This window comes from Pseudopipra pipra, chromosome 7 (genome assembly GCF_036250125.1).
Source record: "Pseudopipra pipra isolate bDixPip1 chromosome 7, bDixPip1.hap1, whole genome shotgun sequence".
Taxonomy (NCBI): Eukaryota; Metazoa; Chordata; class Aves; order Passeriformes; family Pipridae; genus Pseudopipra; species Pseudopipra pipra.
This window is the reverse complement of record NC_087555.1, coordinates 23,962,218-23,979,147: the sequence shown is the minus strand read 5'-3', so window position 1 is coordinate 23,979,147 and position 16,930 is coordinate 23,962,218. Positions and strand designations below refer to the sequence as shown.

At 61.8% G+C, this 16,930-nt stretch overlaps 2 protein-coding genes across 6 annotated transcripts; both read left to right on the top strand.

Moving 5' to 3' along the window:
• Window positions 1-2,707: 2,707 nt before the first annotated feature.
• On the top strand, window positions 2,708-7,699 carry CTDSP1 (CTD small phosphatase 1). Of its 2 annotated transcripts, XM_064661236.1 has the most exons (7): window positions 2,750-2,911; window positions 4,033-4,175; window positions 4,321-4,422; window positions 4,647-4,703; window positions 5,195-5,287; window positions 5,571-5,756; window positions 5,841-7,699. In XM_064661236.1, the coding sequence occupies exons 1-7, from the start codon at window positions 2,845-2,847 to the stop codon at window positions 5,967-5,969; spliced, it is 777 nt and encodes a 258-aa protein (XP_064517306.1). In that variant the 5' UTR covers window positions 2,750-2,844; the 3' UTR covers window positions 5,970-7,699. The 2 variants fall into 2 exon arrangements, with proteins under 2 accessions (XP_064517307.1, XP_064517306.1); XM_064661237.1 differs by lacking the exon at window positions 4,647-4,703 and having other exon boundaries at window positions 2,708-2,911.
• A 128-nt stretch (window positions 7,700-7,827) lies between these two features.
• VIL1 (villin 1) lies at window positions 7,828-16,535 on the top strand. Of its 4 annotated transcripts, none has more exons than XM_064661204.1 (20): window positions 7,828-8,516; window positions 10,824-10,925; window positions 11,146-11,220; window positions 11,357-11,553; window positions 11,800-11,908; window positions 12,215-12,325; window positions 12,423-12,625; window positions 13,133-13,211; window positions 13,349-13,447; window positions 13,543-13,696; window positions 13,804-13,904; window positions 14,044-14,181; window positions 14,329-14,487; window positions 14,566-14,745; window positions 14,854-14,999; window positions 15,097-15,241; window positions 15,550-15,738; window positions 15,892-15,960; window positions 16,129-16,266; window positions 16,352-16,535. In XM_064661204.1, exons 2-20 carry the CDS (start codon window positions 10,851-10,853, stop codon window positions 16,463-16,465), a joined length of 2,481 nt encoding a protein of 826 aa, XP_064517274.1. In that variant the 5' UTR covers window positions 7,828-8,516; window positions 10,824-10,850; the 3' UTR covers window positions 16,466-16,535. The 4 variants fall into 4 exon arrangements, with proteins under 4 accessions (XP_064517274.1, XP_064517275.1, XP_064517272.1 ...); XM_064661205.1 differs by lacking the exon at window positions 7,828-8,516 and adding an exon at window positions 8,642-9,005; XM_064661202.1 differs by lacking the exon at window positions 7,828-8,516 and adding an exon at window positions 9,044-9,783.
• The last annotated feature ends 395 nt before the right edge of the window (window positions 16,536-16,930 follow it).

The window sequence follows — 16,930 nt, the reverse complement described above, 5'->3', positions numbered from 1 at the left end:
CCACCCCCCAACCTCCGCTCCCGGGGGCCGCGCTTGTTTATGTGAAGAATTTCCCCTTCCTTAAAAGGGCGATGGCAGCAGGGGTGGGGCGGTGCCTCCCCCCCCCCCGCCTCCGCGTTGGCCCGGCCTCTGGTTTCTTGAAGGAGGGGCCAAGGCTGTGGGGCCCACCAAAAGGCGGGGGGGAGCCCCCGCCTCAAAGGGTGCAGCCAATCCAGTCACTGGAGGAGGAATGGGGAATTGCCCCAACCATGGTGATTGCAGGAGACACCCCTTGCCCGGGGTTTATACGCCCAGAGATGGAGACCTAGAGAGACCATCAAAGCAGGGGGGTATCGGGGTGGCCCTTAGCGGGCATAAGGCTGAGGATGGCTGGGGTCTGCGGGTGCAGGGGCCAGCCCCGCGGCTCGTTTGAGGAGCAGGGGGGGTTCGCAGGGCTGTGCCTCTGGGGTTTGTTCTTCTCCAGGTGGGACCCTCAGCCCCGGGTATCCCCCAGCCCAGAGGCACTTGCTTTCACCCCAGGACCCCTCTGTGGCCCTCTGGCCGTGGGGCAGAGCTCCCATAGCCATGGATAGCTGGGAGAACAGGGGACAGCATCTGGGACCCCAGACTGGGGGCAGTGAGGTGGCACAGAGGGGTCCTTCAGTGCCAGGTTGGTGGGAGCCTGGGGCTTTTCTGCTCCGTGGCTGCAGCCCAAACAATCCAACTGGGCTCTGCCTGCTCCTGACCTGGGCTGAGCATGCAGGATGAGGCCCCTGTTCCCAGTCTGTCCCACAGCCCCTGGATGGGGACAGCATGTCCTTGAGCTCCCCAGCTGCCCGATCTACCCTTGACCAGGCAGGGGATGTAGAAACGATGCTCCAGCTGCTGCTGCAGGCATTGGTCAAGAGACTTTCCTAATTGCACTAATTGGACGACACGCAAGGTTCATCATAGAGGAAAGAGGAGATTGTGGCCAAAGGGACGAGGGTCCTGTAGACAGCGTGTGGCCTCTGCAGCTGTCCCCCCTGTGATCAGCATCCCCCAGCAGCCCAGCCCAGCCAGGCACTGGGGATGAGGCAGGCATCGTGTGTAGCTCCACCTGGGATAAAGGAACACACGGATCAGGCCAAAATAGAAAGAAGCACAGCTTCTTTTTTCTGCTTCCTGCTGCCGAGCAGGTGGGCAGTGCTGGGCACCTGACATGGGAAACGGCTGTCTCCCTGCCCAGCGCAGGAGGGGCACTGAAACTGAGGCATGAGCGCTGCCCGCTGTCAGAGCTGGTGGAGGAGGTGGCAGGATGCGATGTCCTGGTTCCCAGCAGCAGTCCAGTCCCTGCCACAGCTTCCCGTGGCTCGTGGTGTCGGGATGCGACACGTGGAGCCAGGAGCGTGGGGACCGCAGGTGTGGACCGGGTTTTGCATTGGCAGAGTCCCGCCCGCCCCACAGCATCCCAGTTCTCTGTGGGAGACCTCCCAGTGCCAGACCCCGTTTTCCAGTTGGGTCACCTGTGGGCATGAGTTGCGTCCCCTTGTGCCCCACGCTGGACGAATCCCCTCCCAACCGCGTTCCCAGCGGCTGCTCTCACTGTGCCATGTCGGCCCAGCCCCGGGGCTGAGCGGGGCAGAGCGGGACCCGGGGTGTGCAGCTGCCAGCATCGCTGCCTCGCCAGTGCCACTGATCTGTCCCGGGCCGAAAAGAGGTCTTTCAGCCCCTGGAGCTCCCGAACTTTAGGCGGGAGAGATGGAAAGATTTTGAACGACTTCAGATGGGAAATTTCCAGCCTGCTGTAAGCCCAGGGCAGCGCTGTCAGAGCCATCGAGATGGCGAGGGAAGTGACAGCGACAGGCTAGAAACCCCCCAGGGCCGGACGCTGCCTGGGGCGGGGGTGGGGGGCACAGCGGTGCGGTGCTGCCCCCGCAGGGCCCGACAGGGCTTGCGTGGGCAGGGGGCTGAGGCTGGAGAATGCCGCACCTGGGGGGCTTGGGAGGCAGGCGCTTTTCAGAGAGTGCCTGGGAACAGCCCCGCGTTCTCCAAAAGTAAAAGGAAAAGAATTGCAGAGTAAAGTATATGTATTAATAATACAGACTTATTAATTGCCCAAATAATTGGAGAATTATAGGAGAAAAGAGAAACAATAGGAAAAGACCCGCGGTTTTTGGTGCAGCCCCCTAGCACCTGTTGCTTCCTACCGCTGGCCTGCCCTGGCAATGGGGGACGTGTCGTCGTGGGGATGTCACCGAAAACCGGGAAATAAACTCTATAACCTGTTTGCTAGGTTAAAAAGCCGACATTACAGGTGGGCGGGGACCCCCAGCCTGGAGCCACTAGTCCAGGGGTCTCTGCTCCAAGAGACACCCAGAGAGGCGGAAGCGGGGGAGGCTCATCTGCCGAGCCGAGTTGCAGGGGGATCTTTTCCCCAGGGCTGCCAGCTGGATCGGGGTGAAAGCAGAACTGATCCTCCTCTCCATTCTGAGTCGGGGCGGGGAAGCGTGGAGGAACCCGGCGGGGTGTCGGGGACCCCCGTGCGACCACCAAGGCGCAAGGAGAGCGATCCTATCCACAGCCCACCACCCGCTCCACTCGCGGCTCAGCGGGACCCCTGCGCTCCTCCCCAGCGGGGCGGGTACCGACGAAGGGGCCCCCCCCGCGTCGTTGCCCTTTTAAGGGGTTCCTTGAAACCGCGCCCGGGATCCATGTTTGCAGCCCCAGCCCGGGCGGAGGAAACTCCATGTTGTAACAAAGTTTCCTCCGCGGCGCCGCTCCCGCGCCCGCCGCCCCGCGCCGCCGCCGGCCCCCGCCCCGCCTCCCCCCCCGGGGGCCGCGCCGGGGGGGGCCGCCCCCTCCCACCCCTCCTCCCCGGCGCCCATGGAGCACCAGTCCATCATCGCCCAGGTTAGCAGGGAGGAGGGGAGCGCCCCGCTGCAGGAGAAAGGTAACGCGGGGGGGATTTACCCCCACCCCGGTGCGGGAGAGGGGGAAGTCCCCGGGTGGGGCTGGGGGCCTGCGGGGGCTGCTCCCGGAGGGTAGGATGAGCTGCGGGCCGCCTCAGCCCGCCCCCGTGCAGCCCGCTGCCCAGAGCTGGGGAGATGCGTTGGGGCTGCGGCTCTGAGCCAGCGGGGCTGTCTGCACCCGCCTGGGGGCGAGGGGCCGTGCTCCGGCCCCCCTGGCCTCCCCAAATCCCGGGGATGCCCCTGGAAGACTCGGGGCGCTGCTCGGAGTATCTGCGCTGTTTCCCCCGGGGCCGGGCGGGCGGTGCGCGCAGCCCCCGTGGGAAACTGAGGCAGGAAGGGGTCCGCACCCCCGCTGCGTCCCGGCGCCTCATCCCCCGAGTCCCGTCGGCCCCGCGGAGCGGGTCTGGCGGGGGGCGCTGCCCATCCCGCTGCCCGCCGGCCTGGGGAGCTTCCAGGGCCGGGAGGAGCGAACATGAGAACGGGCCTCGTCCACACTGGGGAGCTCCCGCCCCGTGGGGTCCCGGCCGGGCTGCGGCAGGACCCGGTGGGCTGGGGCGGGCGGAGCGGCCCCTGTGCCTCAGTTTCCCCGCGATCCGCCAATAGGGACCGCGGGAATGGCACCTGGGGGCGGGCGCTGCGCCCGGATTGGCCTCTCGCCTCGGGTCCGCTCGAGGCGGCCAATGAGAGCAGGGAGCTGTCTGGGGGTGGGGCAAAGAAGAGTCATAAGCCCCGCCCCCTGGATGAGACCCCGCCCCATGGCCCCTGTCCAGGGGTCTGTGGGACCTTGGGGACCCCCGGGCTTAGCCCGCGCTGCGGGTGTAGGGTCTCCAGCCACGCAGGGCAGACTCACGGGGGTCACTCATGGAGTGGGCGAGGGGCTGTGGGTGGTCACCAAACATTGTGGTGGTCACCAAACGTTGGTGTCCCTGATGCTGTCCTGGTGCCATGGCTTGGTGGGGCAGGAAGGGCAACCGGATGGGTGCCAGGGGCTGATAAGGATGCAGGGGCTTCGGGGCAACACCCAAACCCATCTCACCTGCCCCCAGCCCCATGCTGGGAGCACCCCTGGGGTGCCCCTCACGCCCCTCCTGCCCTCCCACAGGTACCCAGACACCTACCAAGAAGCCGCGGAGCCGCAGCATTCTCCAGTCTCTTTTCTGCTGCCTGTGCCGCGATGACGGGGAGCCCTGCACCGGCACCACTGGCGCCCCACTGCTAGTGGAGGAGAATGGGGCCCTGCCTAAGGTAATCTTGCACCCCCAGCCTAGCACTGGGGGCACTGGGCTGCCCATCCCCTATGCCTCCTCTGTGCAACCAGGATGAGGGGGTGGTCACTTCCCTGTGGACACCCCCTTGCCCCCCCACTGACCCCCTGTGCCCCCCGGTGCAGGCTGCTGTCAAACACCTCCTGCCTGAGATCAAGCCGCAGGACGCCAGCAAGCTCTGTGTGGTCATCGACCTGGATGAGACACTGGTGCACAGCTCCTTCAAGGTGGGGGACACCCTGGCCCACCCACACCTCCTGCCCTGTACCCCCCTGCCTGTTCTACCACCCTCTTCACCACAAAGTGATGCCCAGCACAGCCTGGCTGGGTTAGATGGAGTGTCCCTGTGAGGGGGTTGTAGGGCTGGTAGGGATTCACGGTGGGCAGAGGGCAGGCAGCATTTGGGCAGGTGGTGCCTGCCCAGCGCTGACCCTGCTGTGCCCTTCCCCAGCCAGTGAACAATGCCGACTTCATCATTCCTGTGGAAATCGATGGCATCATGCACCAGGTAACGGTGGGGTGGGTGCCTAGTGGGAGGGGGCATCGTTCCCCCTCCCCGGGGACCAAGAGCCATCCCAGTGCCCTGCACTGAGGCATAAATGGGGTGTCAGAGTGCCAGGGCTGGCACCTTGGGGGGCAGAGGCAAATACCGCTCTTCACACAGGGCAGGGAGGCGAAGGGGGTGCTGGTGCAATGTCGTCCTGCAGTGGCCAGCCCCGGGTTCAAGTAATCCAGGATAGGCTGTGGTCTGGGCAGTCAGCCTGTTCTCGGTTACTTGGCTCTGGAGCTGTCCAGACACTTCGTCCTGGACATCCCTGTGGGGCCACGGTATCCCCCAGCCCACACAGGGCAGCCCCCATGGCATGAGGTGCAGGCAGCCCTCTTGCCCCCCTTCCTCGTCAGGGAGCCGCTCACGGGTGTCCCCTGGGGTGGGTGGTGGTGCTGGGAGGGGCCGGGTGGCCGGTGCCGGAGGCGCTGCCCTCTGCCCCCTGCCCACAGGTGTACGTGCTCAAGCGGCCACACGTGGACGAGTTCCTGCAGCGCATGGGTGAGCTCTTCGAGTGTGTGCTTTTCACCGCCAGCCTGGCCAAGGTGGGTGCACCTGCCACTCCCCTGCCATCCCTCCCCCTTCCCACACACCCCTCGGGTTGCACAGCTCCCCTTGCCTGCAAGGCATTACTGGCCCCTTGTCCTCTGCATGCTCGCAGGCAGCACCAGCATTGGGCAGTCATCCCTGCCTGCCTCTCCGAGACAGTGGCCAGGGAAACTGAGGCATGGTGCGACCTGACACCATTGGAGAACTGGATGCTGTTGTCACTGTGGGGTGGGCAGTGTGGTGTGGTGTGGCCCAGTGACACCTTTTCTGTGCCTGTAGTATGCGGACCCCGTGGCTGACCTGCTGGATAAATGGGGGGCTTTCCGGGCACGACTTTTCCGGGAATCCTGCGTCTTCCATCGCGGCAACTACGTGAAGGACCTGAGCCGCCTGGGCCGTGACCTGCGCCGGATCATCATCGTGGACAACTCGCCCGCATCCTACATCTTTCACCCCGATAACGCTGTACGTACCCCCGGGGTGAGGCTGGGTGTGGCACAGAGGGGAGGTAGCGAGGGACCCTCTCTCAGTCTGCTGTGCCACCTGCAGGTGCCAGTGGCTTCCTGGTTCGATAACATGGCAGACACGGAGCTGCTGGATCTGCTGCCCTTCTTCGAGAGGCTCAGCAAGGTGGAGGATGTGTATGCAGTGCTCAAGAAGCAGCGGACTAACAGCTAATGGCCCCTCCGCCCTGCCGGCTGCTGCCGAGGGGCACCAGCGGGGGAGCCAGGTGCCTTATTTTGGGGGAGAGGGGGGTCCCAGTGTGCCCCCCATCATCCTTGTCAGCCCCAGTGAGTGCAGGTGCCCTCCCTGCCTGCTGGTGGTGGGAGATGTGGGTGCCCCTGCCAGGGAGCTGAGTGTCCCCCTTCTCACAGAAAAGGGGGGCTGTGGGTGACCTGCTGCCTTGCTGTGCTGAGGACCTGTTGGGGGGGTCCCATCCTCCCACACTGTCCAGCCTCTGCCCTCTCCCAACCTCTGTCCCCCCTCCCCAAAACGGTTCTCAGGTCCTTTTCCCCTCCGTGTCCCCCTGAGTGGGGTGGGGGGATCAGCAGCTGCTGTTTTCCACTGCCTTTGGGGGGACTAGATCCCTCCATCCAGGCTCTGCCTGCTGAGAGCCTGGTGGTCCTTGGCCCCTATCTGCAGGGGTTACAGGACAGTTCAACATCTTGTCACTCTCCAAAAATGGGGGAGTCTTATTGTTGGTGCATAAGGCTGCCACCATGCCCTTAACTCTGCCCTGGGTGCAGCTGATCACCTCATGGGGGGGCATGTCCTTGCCCACCCTCGTGCCTTCTCCTGCCCCGCCCACATAGGGGGTGTGTTTTGGGGGAGCAGCCTGGCCTCAGGGCTGAGCCGCTGGGCACAAATGCCCCCCATGTGCCTTGAGACACTGTGTCTCTGTGGCCCCCTTAGCCCTGCAAGGGCTGTGCCTGGGGGGGGGCTCTTAACTCCCCTTCTCCAATCTCAGTTTCTTCCCTCGTTCTGGGGGCCTCCCCCCATCTCCAGTTACACTGTGTTAGTGGGAGCCACTCTGGTCACCAACAAGGGGGTCCCCTCCCACATGGTGGGGGCACACACCTCCTCCTCATCCATCTGCAGCTTTGCCAAAGGCTGCCGCTCCTAGGAGGGATGGAACGCCATACCAGCCTTACTTCCCCTTTCTAGCCTTGCCCCAGTCCCCCAACTGGGATAGGGGTGGGGGGCACTGCAGCCTCCCTCCTTTCCCATAGCCTGGGGTTACCCTTGACCCCCGTGGGGTTGGACTGGTGCCAGGGTGTCCCCCAGCCTTGAGGGGCTGGGGGCTCTCAGGGAGGGGTTTTAGCAGGGGGCTGAGCTCAACCAGGCCTTTTTTAACGTCACAATATGGACAATGCCTCATATCTTTTTAGAGGGAAAAACAATGGTTTCCCAAAAAATCATGGGTGCCTTTTTACCGCTGTGCCAGCGAAGGGAATGGGGCAGTATCTGGGGGGGTGGGTGTGAGAGGTTTTAGCTTTCCGGTGCTGTTCAGCCGGCTCCTGCCGGCACTGCCCTTCTCCCGGTGCTGGGGGTAAGTGGGGGTCCCCCCAGCCCTGCCCACACCCCTGCCTGCACCCTTGCCCCGTGGCCAGGGGTGGGGTAGGGGGTGGTACAGCACACCTGCTGGATCCCTGCCAGCCCTGGGCCTCATCCTGCCCCTCCAGGAGGGTTGAACTCAGCACTTTACATTAGACAAGTCAAACGGCACCAGCGCAGCCACTGCCCAGCGAGTCCCTGTGGGTGCTGCAGCATCCAAGGAGCACAGCCCCTGTGCTGGGCACCCTTGGGGGGCCTGGGGGGTGCAGAGGCGGCTTGGGGGGGCTGGGGAGGGCTGGGATACCAGATCCAAGTGCCTTCATGTGATTAAAGCTGTCAAACCATCTTGGAAAGGGGAGTCCTGAGTGTGTACATGTGTGGGCATGAGCTCCTATCACGCACACGTCACTAGTGGCTGTGCAAAGTGGGGGCACAGGGAGCCCCTGGGAAGCCCTAAATCTCCCTGGGAAGAGGGGATGCTGCAGGTCAGTGCTGGGGGAGCACCTTTGGGTTGCCAGGGTGAGATTTCACTCCTTACCTGGTGCTAAGGGGGACACCCTCACACTCCGGGGCAACCCCCCCCAGGTTGCCCTGGCACCTCCATCCTAATTCCTTCCCCCTCCTCCTGGGAAAAGGTCCCTGGTGCCACGGGGGTGGGTATCCTGTCCCTTAACAAGGAGGGGGTAAATTTACCATGGGAGCTGTACACCTCCCCCCCCCTCAGCTTTGGGGCTTCAGTTTACTCCAAATAGGATGTCAGGCCTTATTTGACTGGAGAGCCCTTGTGGGGGGACTTGTGACACACACACACACACCCCCCTGCTCCCCAGGCAGCCTGCTGCCAACATGCAGGCACTGTGTTGCTGGGGGAGAGGTGGGGGTCTCTTAGCTGCCCCCCCCCCCCATGCCCTCATTGGCCCTGTGCCTCCCCTCATTAACAAAGTCTGTGTCCTCCCTGATGGCTGCACTAATTATTGAGTTCATTAGTGACCCGGCTGGGAGGCCCAGGGAGGGGCTGAGCCCGCTGGGGCTGGCATGGGGTCTCCCACCCCTGTGCCACACCGACGGACATAGCCCTGGGACACGGCCACTGAGCGGAGACCGACCACCTGGGTGTTACACCCCACCCAAAACTCAGGCCCTCACCCCCACTGGGGGTTCTGAACCCAGGTAAGGGTCCCATGGGGGTATTCATGTGGAGTGGGGGGGGGGGGGGGGGGGGGGGGGGGCAGAGGAGTGGAGAGCAGCCGGAGAGCCCATCCCTGTGCTATCGGGGCTCCCCCTTGTTTGTGGCTGACCTGCCCCCTGTGCCAGTTCAGCCCAGTGTCATCACTTTGGGGATCCTTGGAGGGGGGACTGTCAGGATTTGGGGCTCACAGCAGCCCAGGCCTGGTGCCAGGGTGTTAGCAAGGTGTGGGATGCCCCCAGCACTTGTGGCCAGGGGTGCTGGCTCAGCAGGGCAGCCAAGATAAAGCTGCGGCAATCCCGCAGGGCTGGGGAAGAGATAAGAGCGCATAGGAAGCCTGGGGACCTGCCTGCTGGCACCTCACCCTTCACCTTTATGGTACCCCGTGTTCATTCCCCAAAACCGCCTTCGGGTCTGGGAGCTACTGGGCAGGACTTCAGTCTCCTCTCTGCCAATATCAAGGGCATCATCAGGTACTAACTTTTGGGATGGGGGCTTGGGGGCATGGGACAGGACTTAGCATATCCTGTCCTCCCAAACCCCAGCTCTATGTCCTATCCCTATAACTCCTTCCCATCCCCAAGGGGACCTCAGATCTGTGGAGACCCCCAATGCAAGGAGGCAAAGCTGGGAGTGAGCAGGGATCTGGCTGAGGTGTGGCACAGCCTTGAGACAGTCCCATGGGCAGGGCAGTGATGTGCCAGGTAGGGGGTGGAAAGGGGATGCCCCAGGAAGCTGGTGCTGCATTGGTATCACTTTGGGGAATCTTTTTAGAGGGGAGGAGACACCAAAACAACCCCACTGCCATGCTCTTAGTGCTCCATGGCTGGGAGGGTTTGGGGATTTTGCGGTCTGGGGAGTGAAGAACAGCGGTAAAGCACATCCCTGTGGCATCAGGGCACCACTGTGTTTGTGGCTGATGCTCGTGTGTCCTGGTCCAGCCCATTGCTATCACTGGGGAACTTTTTGGTGAGGGGCAAAAAAACAGTTACCATGGGCTGAATGCCAAGGGCCAAAAGAGTATCAGGCTTGGGGAGGCACCAGCATAGGCACAGCCAGCCCGTGGGCAGGGTGCAATAGCACCTGGGGAGGGCAACACCCCATGAGTAACGGGGCTCTCAGGTGCCACAAAGTCTTGGAGGGCCATGGGGACCTTGACTCTGGGCTGTTCCTGCCCTTATATGGTGAATATGGGCTGGGACATGAGGGGACAAAGTCTCCTGGGTGCTGGCACCTGAGCACTCCGCCTAGGTAGGTTCACCTGTGCCCAGCTCTGCGGTGAAGGTGAGGGGCTGGGGTGGTATGAGGGGACGGAGGGTGGGCATGGAGTGGACAGTGCATGCCACGGCCACCATCACTCCTGGCACTGGGGTGGCCTGGGCATGGGACTTGGGGACCCACCCGTGCCCCACCTTGGTGCTGCACTTGGGGGGATGCTACCCCTTGGGTCTGAGGGATGGGATGTGGGTGCTTACAGAGCAGCACAGCAGGGCCAGGCGAGGTTTTGAAGGTCTGAGGAAACAGAGGCCTCTCTGCTGGGCACTACTAGCTCTCCCTGCCAGCCACCAGCCAGGGCACAGCAGGGCCTTTGCCTGACACCGGCTGCCTGGCCCCTCTGCCTACTCGTGGGGAGCACTGCCAGCCTGGCAGAGATGGCCATGGGCAACTTTGGCAGCACCAAGGCTGAGCCCTGGCACACTCAGCACCTCTGTGGGGCCAGGATGTGCCCTCCATGGGGGGCATGGATCCAGTGGGGGGGTTGGAAGCAGGGGGTCTGAAGCAGGCAGTGTGCTTGCACACGTGTGTGTGTGTGTGTGTGTGTGTGTGTGTGTGTGTGTAAGGGCACCAGCAGTGGCCATGTCATGCTGTGCCACTTTGTGCCAAGCCGTGCCAGGACAAGGCTGAGCAGGGCTGGTTCCTGCTGGTCCTGGGGAGGAATAGGCTACTGCACAGCAGTGTCACCCAGCTGCAGCTGCTGCACTGTGGGTGCCCTGCACAGCCCTATCCCTTGCCTGGGTGCAGAGCAGGGCACTGGGGCATTTACTGCTCCTGCCCACCCTGGACCCTGGCGTGGAGCTGTGGCTGCACTGCCAGCTGAGCTGAGGGGACAGCAGCCCTGTTTGTGTGCCCACAGTCCTGACACTGCAGTGCCAGGGTTCCCCTCATGCTGTGCAGCTCCGGCTGGGCTGTCTGCAGAGTGGGCAGGGAAGCAGATGGCACGGCAGGCTGGCTGTGTCCCAGGTCTTGATGACACTGCCTGCCATTAACAAGGGTGTTGCCGATGCTGGTAGGTCCCCTTGCCTGTGGTACCTGTCACCATGGTGGAGCTCAGCGGCAAAGTCACCAGGACACTCAACAAGACCACGCCGGGCATCCAGATATGGCGAATCGAGGTGGGGACGGGAGCACAGCCTGGACACCCATCACTGGGCTGCTTGGGGGGGTCTCTATGAGGGAAGGTCCTCCCCTTGTGTACTCAGTGCCTGTTTTTGGGGGTCTCAGTGCAGCATCCAGAGTTAAACCCCCCCAGGTTCTGGGGCTGGGGGCAGTGGGGTGCATAGGGCTGGGGTGGGGGGTTCCCCACCAGGGCTGACATCTCCCTTTCTTCTGCAGAGCATGGAGATGGTGCCAGTGCCCACCAAGAGCTACGGCAACTTCTATGAGGGGGATTGCTACGTCCTGCTGTCGGTAGGGCAGTCAGGGGTCACCCAGGGAACTGGGAATGCGGTCTGCCCTGGGGGGACTGGGATGCAGGGAGGGGTGTCTGTGACCAGAGTGACCTGGGGACACAGGGGTTCTTCTAGCGGGGACTGGTGTCCTGCAGACACGCAAGTCTGGGAGCGGCTTCACCTACGACATCCACTACTGGCTGGGCAAGGAGTCGAGCCAGGATGAGCAGGGAGCAGCCGCCATCTACACCACCCAGATGGATGATCACCTGGGCTCAGTGGCTGTGCAACACCGCGAGGTCCAGGGACATGAGAGCGAGACCTTCCGTGCCTACTTCAAGCAGGGACTCATGTATGTCACTCATCCCTGGGGACCCTATCCCACAGTGGGTGACGGTGGGGAGGGGTCCTCTGCATGTGGCTTATGGGGACACCCTCAGTGGGGATGGGGACAGCCCTGTCCCAGTGGGGTGTGAGAGGTAGGAGAAGGATCTGGAGCTGGTCTTGCTTCACCCATCACCCATGTGGTTGGGAGGGGGACCCCACTGAAGTGAGGAGGGGACACCCGGGGCTGACACTATGTCTGTACTCACCCCAGCTATAAGAAGGGTGGAGTGGCCTCAGGCATGAAGCACGTGGAGACAAACACCTACAACATCCAGCGCCTGCTGCATGTGAAGGGCAAGAAGAATGTGGTAGCGGGAGAGGTGAGTTATAGGATGTGGGGAGTTCCCAGCCATCAACCTCTATGCAGACATGCTGTTTAGGATCAGGATCAGGCCAGAGCTCCCCCAGACACAGCTGCCCTCAAGCAGGGGACAAAAATGGGTGCAGGATGATGCTGCCTTGCCTCAGGAGCAGCTGCACCTCAAAAAGCCCCTCTTGAGGTAGGGAGGAGGAATATAGTCTGGAGGTATCAGCACTGAGTGAGGGCAGGCAGGGGCTGTAAAGCCATGGGGACCCAGGCATCCTGCTGCTTGACACCCACCTCTCCCAATCTCGTCCTGCTGCAGGTGGAGATGAGCTGGAAAAGCTTCAACCGGGGCGACGTCTTCCTGCTGGACCTGGGCCAGCTCATTATCCAGTGGAATGGCCCTGAGAGCAACCGAAATGAGAGGCTGAGGGTATGGCCAGGGGGTCCCAGGGTTCCCTCCTGGAGGAATGGGGGTGACCAGCCACCCCCTCCCTGATCCGGGCTTACCCCTTCTCCCTTGGGTGCAGGCAATGACCCTGGCCAAGGACATCCGGGACCGGGAACGTGGGGGCCGTGCCCAGGTGGGCATTGTAGAGGGTGAGAACGAGGATGCCTCGCCAGAGCTCATGAAGGTCCTCACACATGTGCTGGGTGAGAAGAGGGATATTCAGCCAGCCATCCCTGATGATAAAGTGGACCAGATCGTCAAGTCCTCCCTCAAGCTCTACCAGTGAGTTGCTGGGCGTGAGTTACCCACGGGGGCATTTTGTGCGGTGCCAGAGGGACCCAGCACCCATCTCTGCTACATCCCACAACTCCTGTCCCCATGGACAGCCACCAAGAAGGGTCAAGGTCACAGCAGGGGTGGGGATGGGTCCTTTGGGTGCCTTTGAGCAAGAAGAGTCCCTGGTGCTGACAGGATTGGTACCCACTGGAGAGATGCTCATGCTGAGTGTCACCTTAGTATATGGCAGCAATGTTCCTGGGTGGCACCATCACACCTGACACCCCTTTGTCCCTCCTTGTGGCCATGAGAGAGCTGCATGGCAGGGCAAGCTACAAACCAGATTGCCACCATGGCAGGGCAAGAGTGTCCCTGGGCACCGCCTGTGCCATGATCTGGGTGGTGAACGGGATGCGGAGGGGATACCCCCACCAAACCATGCCACCCCAAAATGGGGATGGTTTTTTCCAACCTGGTTTCTAACCCCTCCTTCCTCTCTTTTTCTCCTGTCAGCGTCTCCAATCAGAGTGGGAACCTGGTCATTCAGGAGGTGGCGTTTCGACCTCTAACTCAAGACATGCTCCTGCATGAGGTGTGTTACCCCATGGGATGCTTGGGAGTGCCCAATTTCCCTGGCAGCTTTAACCCTTCAAAATTGCCCACCCAATCAGCTTTTTAAGGGTTAAAGTTGCCCAAAATCCTAATTTCTGCTGTTGTCCCCTCTCCAAGGACTGTTACATCCTTGATCAAGGAGGTCTCAAGATCTTTGTGTGGAAGGGCAAGAACGCCAACAAGGAGGAAAAGCAGGAAGCAATGACCACGGCGCTGGTGGGTGTTGGGTTATGGGTTGGCTATGGGATAGCCTGGCTCCTTCCTGGGGTGCCAGGCCCCCCATGCCCACGCTCTGTGTTCGGATACCCCAGGGCTTCATCAAAGCCAAGAACTACCCAGCCAGCACCAGCGTGGAGACAGAGAATGATGGGTCTGAGTCAACCATCTTTAGGCAGCTCTTCCAAAAATGGACTGTTCCTAACCAGACCAGTGGGTTGGGCAAGACCCACACTGTAGGCAAAGTGGGTGAGTGTCTCCTTCTGACGCAGCAGGGCTCCTTGATTTGGGATGTAGGGGCTGTGGGGTCCCCAAAGCCAGTGGGATTTAACTCACCCCTCTGCCCTTCTCCGCAGCCAAGGTGGAGCAGGTCAAGTTTGATGCCACCACACTGCACGCCAAGCCCCAGATGGCCGCCCAGCAGAAAATGGTGGATGATGGATCTGGGGAGGTGGAGGTAGGGTAGCCTTGGAAGAATGCGAGACCCTCTCAGGCACCCCCTGTTCTACACCAGGGGATGCTGTGGGGTTCGGGTTCTTCAGGGCAGGGAATGCACCAGCCCTGATAGCAGTACATCCCTGTCCTTGTCCCACCAGGTCTGGCGTGTGGAGAACAATGAGCTGGTGCCCGTAGAGAAGAAGTGGCTGGGCCATTTCTATGGGGGGGACTGCTACGTGGTGCTCTACACCTATTCTGTGGGGCCCAAGGTGAACCGCATCATCTACCTCTGGCAGGTGAGACCTCCAGGTCCCTGACCCATGGGGGGGGCCAGGGATGCTCTGCCTTACACATTACCCCATGGGAACAGCACGAGGGTTCCCTCTTCCCAAGAGGGTAGAGGGGGCTGTGATGTGTGCTGAGTGCCCCTCTGCCCCGCCCAGGGCCGCCACGCCACCCCAGATGAGCTGGCTGCCTCTGCCTACCTGACTGTTGCCCTGGACCAGAAGTACAACAATGAGCCCGTGCAGATCCGTGTCACCATGGGCAAGGAGCCAGCCCACCTGATGGCCATCTTCAAGGGCAGGATGGTGGTATATGCGGTGAGCACGAGGCTGTGGGGGTGTGGGCAGGCAGGTGACCCTGTGGCATAGGGGTGACCTCCTGTCCCTGTCCCCCAGGGTGGCACCTCGCGGGCAGGCAGCACGGAGCCCACACCCTCCACCCGCCTCTTCCACGTGCATGGCACCAATGAGTACAACACCAAGGCCTTTGAGGTGCCTGTCCGTGCCTCCTCCCTCAACTCCAATGATGTCTTTGTGCTCAAAACCCCCAGCACCTGTTACCTCTGGTATGGGAAGGTGCGTACTGCTGGCGTGGATGCTGCCACCCCTAAAAGAAATGTTCTCTGCTTCTCTTCCCCCTCCTTGGCTGGGGCCAGTGAAGGAGCAGCTGCACTTGTTTGGCAGGGCTGCAGCGGGGATGAACGTGAGATGGGCAAGACTGTGGCCGATATAATCTCCAAGACAGAGAAGCCAGTGATTGCAGAGGGACAGGAGCCACCTGAGTTCTGGCTGGCCCTAGGGGGCAAGTCCCAGTATGCCAGCAGCAAGAGGTACCAGTCTCGTCCCTACCACCCTGAGGGGTAAGATGGGGCACCATTCCCCAAGCAGGATGAGCAGCATTCCCACCACCATGTTGCCCCCTGTCAGGCTGCAGGAGGAGAATCCCTCTGTGTCCCCCCGACTCTTTGAGTGCTCCAACAAGACAGGCACCTTCTTGGCCACGGAGATCATAGACTTCACCCAGGATGACCTGGAGGAGAGTGATGTTTACCTGCTAGACGCCTGGGACCAGGTGAGCTGAGGGGCCATGGAGTGGCAGACACACCACTGATCTCACAAACTGATGTTCTGGAGAGGCATTGGGTGGGGAGTGTAGGAGGACTTGCAGCAGCTTGAGGTGGGAGGATAGGAGGCTGGAAACCCCCATATCCGTGGCCCCATGATGTTTTTTTCCAGCCCTCTTGCTCCAGGTGTTGCTGAGGGTGAACTCCCAGTGTCCCTCCCCATGGACAGGTCCTGTGTGCCTCCAACCATAGATAGGGCATTGCCCCAGAGGGCTCCAATCTCACCTTAGTGGTGGACATGGTAACCTCGTTGCAGGTTTTCTTCTGGATTGGAAATGGAGCCAATGAGTCAGAGAAGGAGGCAGCAGCGGTGATGGCACAGGAGTACCTGCGGACCCACCCCAGTGGGCGCGACCCCGAAACCCCCATCATTGTGGTGAAGCAGGGTTATGAGCCCCCCACCTTCACTGGCTGGTTCCATGCCTGGGACCCTCTCAACTGGGCTGTGAGTCGTGGAGGGGGTTCGAAAGACCGGGTGGCCCTTTGCAGATGGGACTGGGTGTGGGTCTGGCCCCAGAAAACATCTCGGGGGTGTGGGCAGCAGTTGGCCTGACCCCTGCCCCTGCCGAGGGGCTGAGCACTTCTGTCCCCTTCCCAGGACAAGAAATCCTATGAGACGATGAAAGCTGAGCTGGGCGATGAGAGCGGGCTCGGGCAGCTCACCTCAGTAAGTGGCACAAGGGAGAGGGGCAGTCAGGCTGGGAGGGGGCACAGAAAGCCCCTCCCTCCCCTTGGCAAGGGCGAGGAGAGACCCTCCAGTGAGGGGACACCTGGAGCCAACCTGGTGCCTCCATCCCTGGGGCAGCCCCTGATGTGACCCTGCCCCCCCATTCAGGTGCTCACATCCAGGCAAGAGGTCTTCACTGCCTCCACCACCCTTGTCCCCTCCAAACTGGAGACCTTCCCCTTGGATGTGCTGGTGAACACCTCAGCTGAGGACCTGCCACGGGGTGTAGACCCCAGCAGGAAGGAGGTGAGAGGGGGCTGGGGAGCTGCTGGGGCGGGAAACGGGGGAAGCTCCCCCGTGCTTTAGCTCAGCCTCCTCTCTCCTCCCCCAGGCCCATCTCTCTGAGGAGGACTTCCAGGCTGTTTTCGGCATGAATCGCTCTGCCTTCGGCAGCCTTCCCTTGTGGAAACAACAGAAGCTCAAGAAGGACAAAGGACTCTTCTAGGGCAGGAGCCTGGGCCCAGGGACAACTCCAGCTCCTTATTTTTTATTAAATAAAATTAATTTGGAGAGCAGGGCTGTGTCTCCATCCCTCCCCTCCCAACCCCAGAGCTCAGCCCAGGTGTGGGGCTTATTTGGCAAAGCAAAGGCACGCAGAAACACACAGGTCTTGACCGGGTACCAGCAGCACGGGGAAGGACCCCCAGCTCCTTTTCCGATTCCTTCCTTTGCCCTCCGGGCATGCAAAGGTGATGCACAAGCTGAGCGTGCCCGAGGAGCCAGGACTCTCTCATCCCACCCCCGCGCCTTGTAGCTCCGGGCTAAAGGTCCAATATACAGCTGGAGCCACTCCCTCCTTTATCGCCTGAACTGCTGAACCGCAGTAAATACGTCCGGTACCAAAGGTAAAGGAGAGGACAGTGTGTGCGTGTGGGGACAGACACCAGGGAGCACTTGTCCTTGCCCCAGG

Coding starts and splice junctions, on each gene's coding strand:
- CTDSP1 (XM_064661236.1), top strand. CDS start 2,845: ATGGAGCACCAGTCCATCATCGCCCAGGTTAGCAGGGAGGAGGGGAGC. Junction 4,704..5,194: donor TCGATGGCATCATGCACCAG/GTAACGGTGGGG, acceptor CCCTGCCCACAG/GTGTACGTGCTCAAGCGGCC. Junction 5,757..5,840: donor TCTTTCACCCCGATAACGCT/GTACGTACCCCC, acceptor TGCCACCTGCAG/GTGCCAGTGGCTTCCTGGTT.
- VIL1 (XM_064661204.1), top strand. CDS start 10,851: ATGGTGGAGCTCAGCGGCAAAGTCACCAGGACACTCAACAAGACCACG. Junction 13,905..14,043: donor ATGGATCTGGGGAGGTGGAG/GTAGGGTAGCCT, acceptor TTGTCCCACCAG/GTCTGGCGTGTGGAGAACAA. Junction 15,000..15,096: donor CAGTATGCCAGCAGCAAGAG/GTACCAGTCTCG, acceptor GCCCCCTGTCAG/GCTGCAGGAGGAGAATCCCT.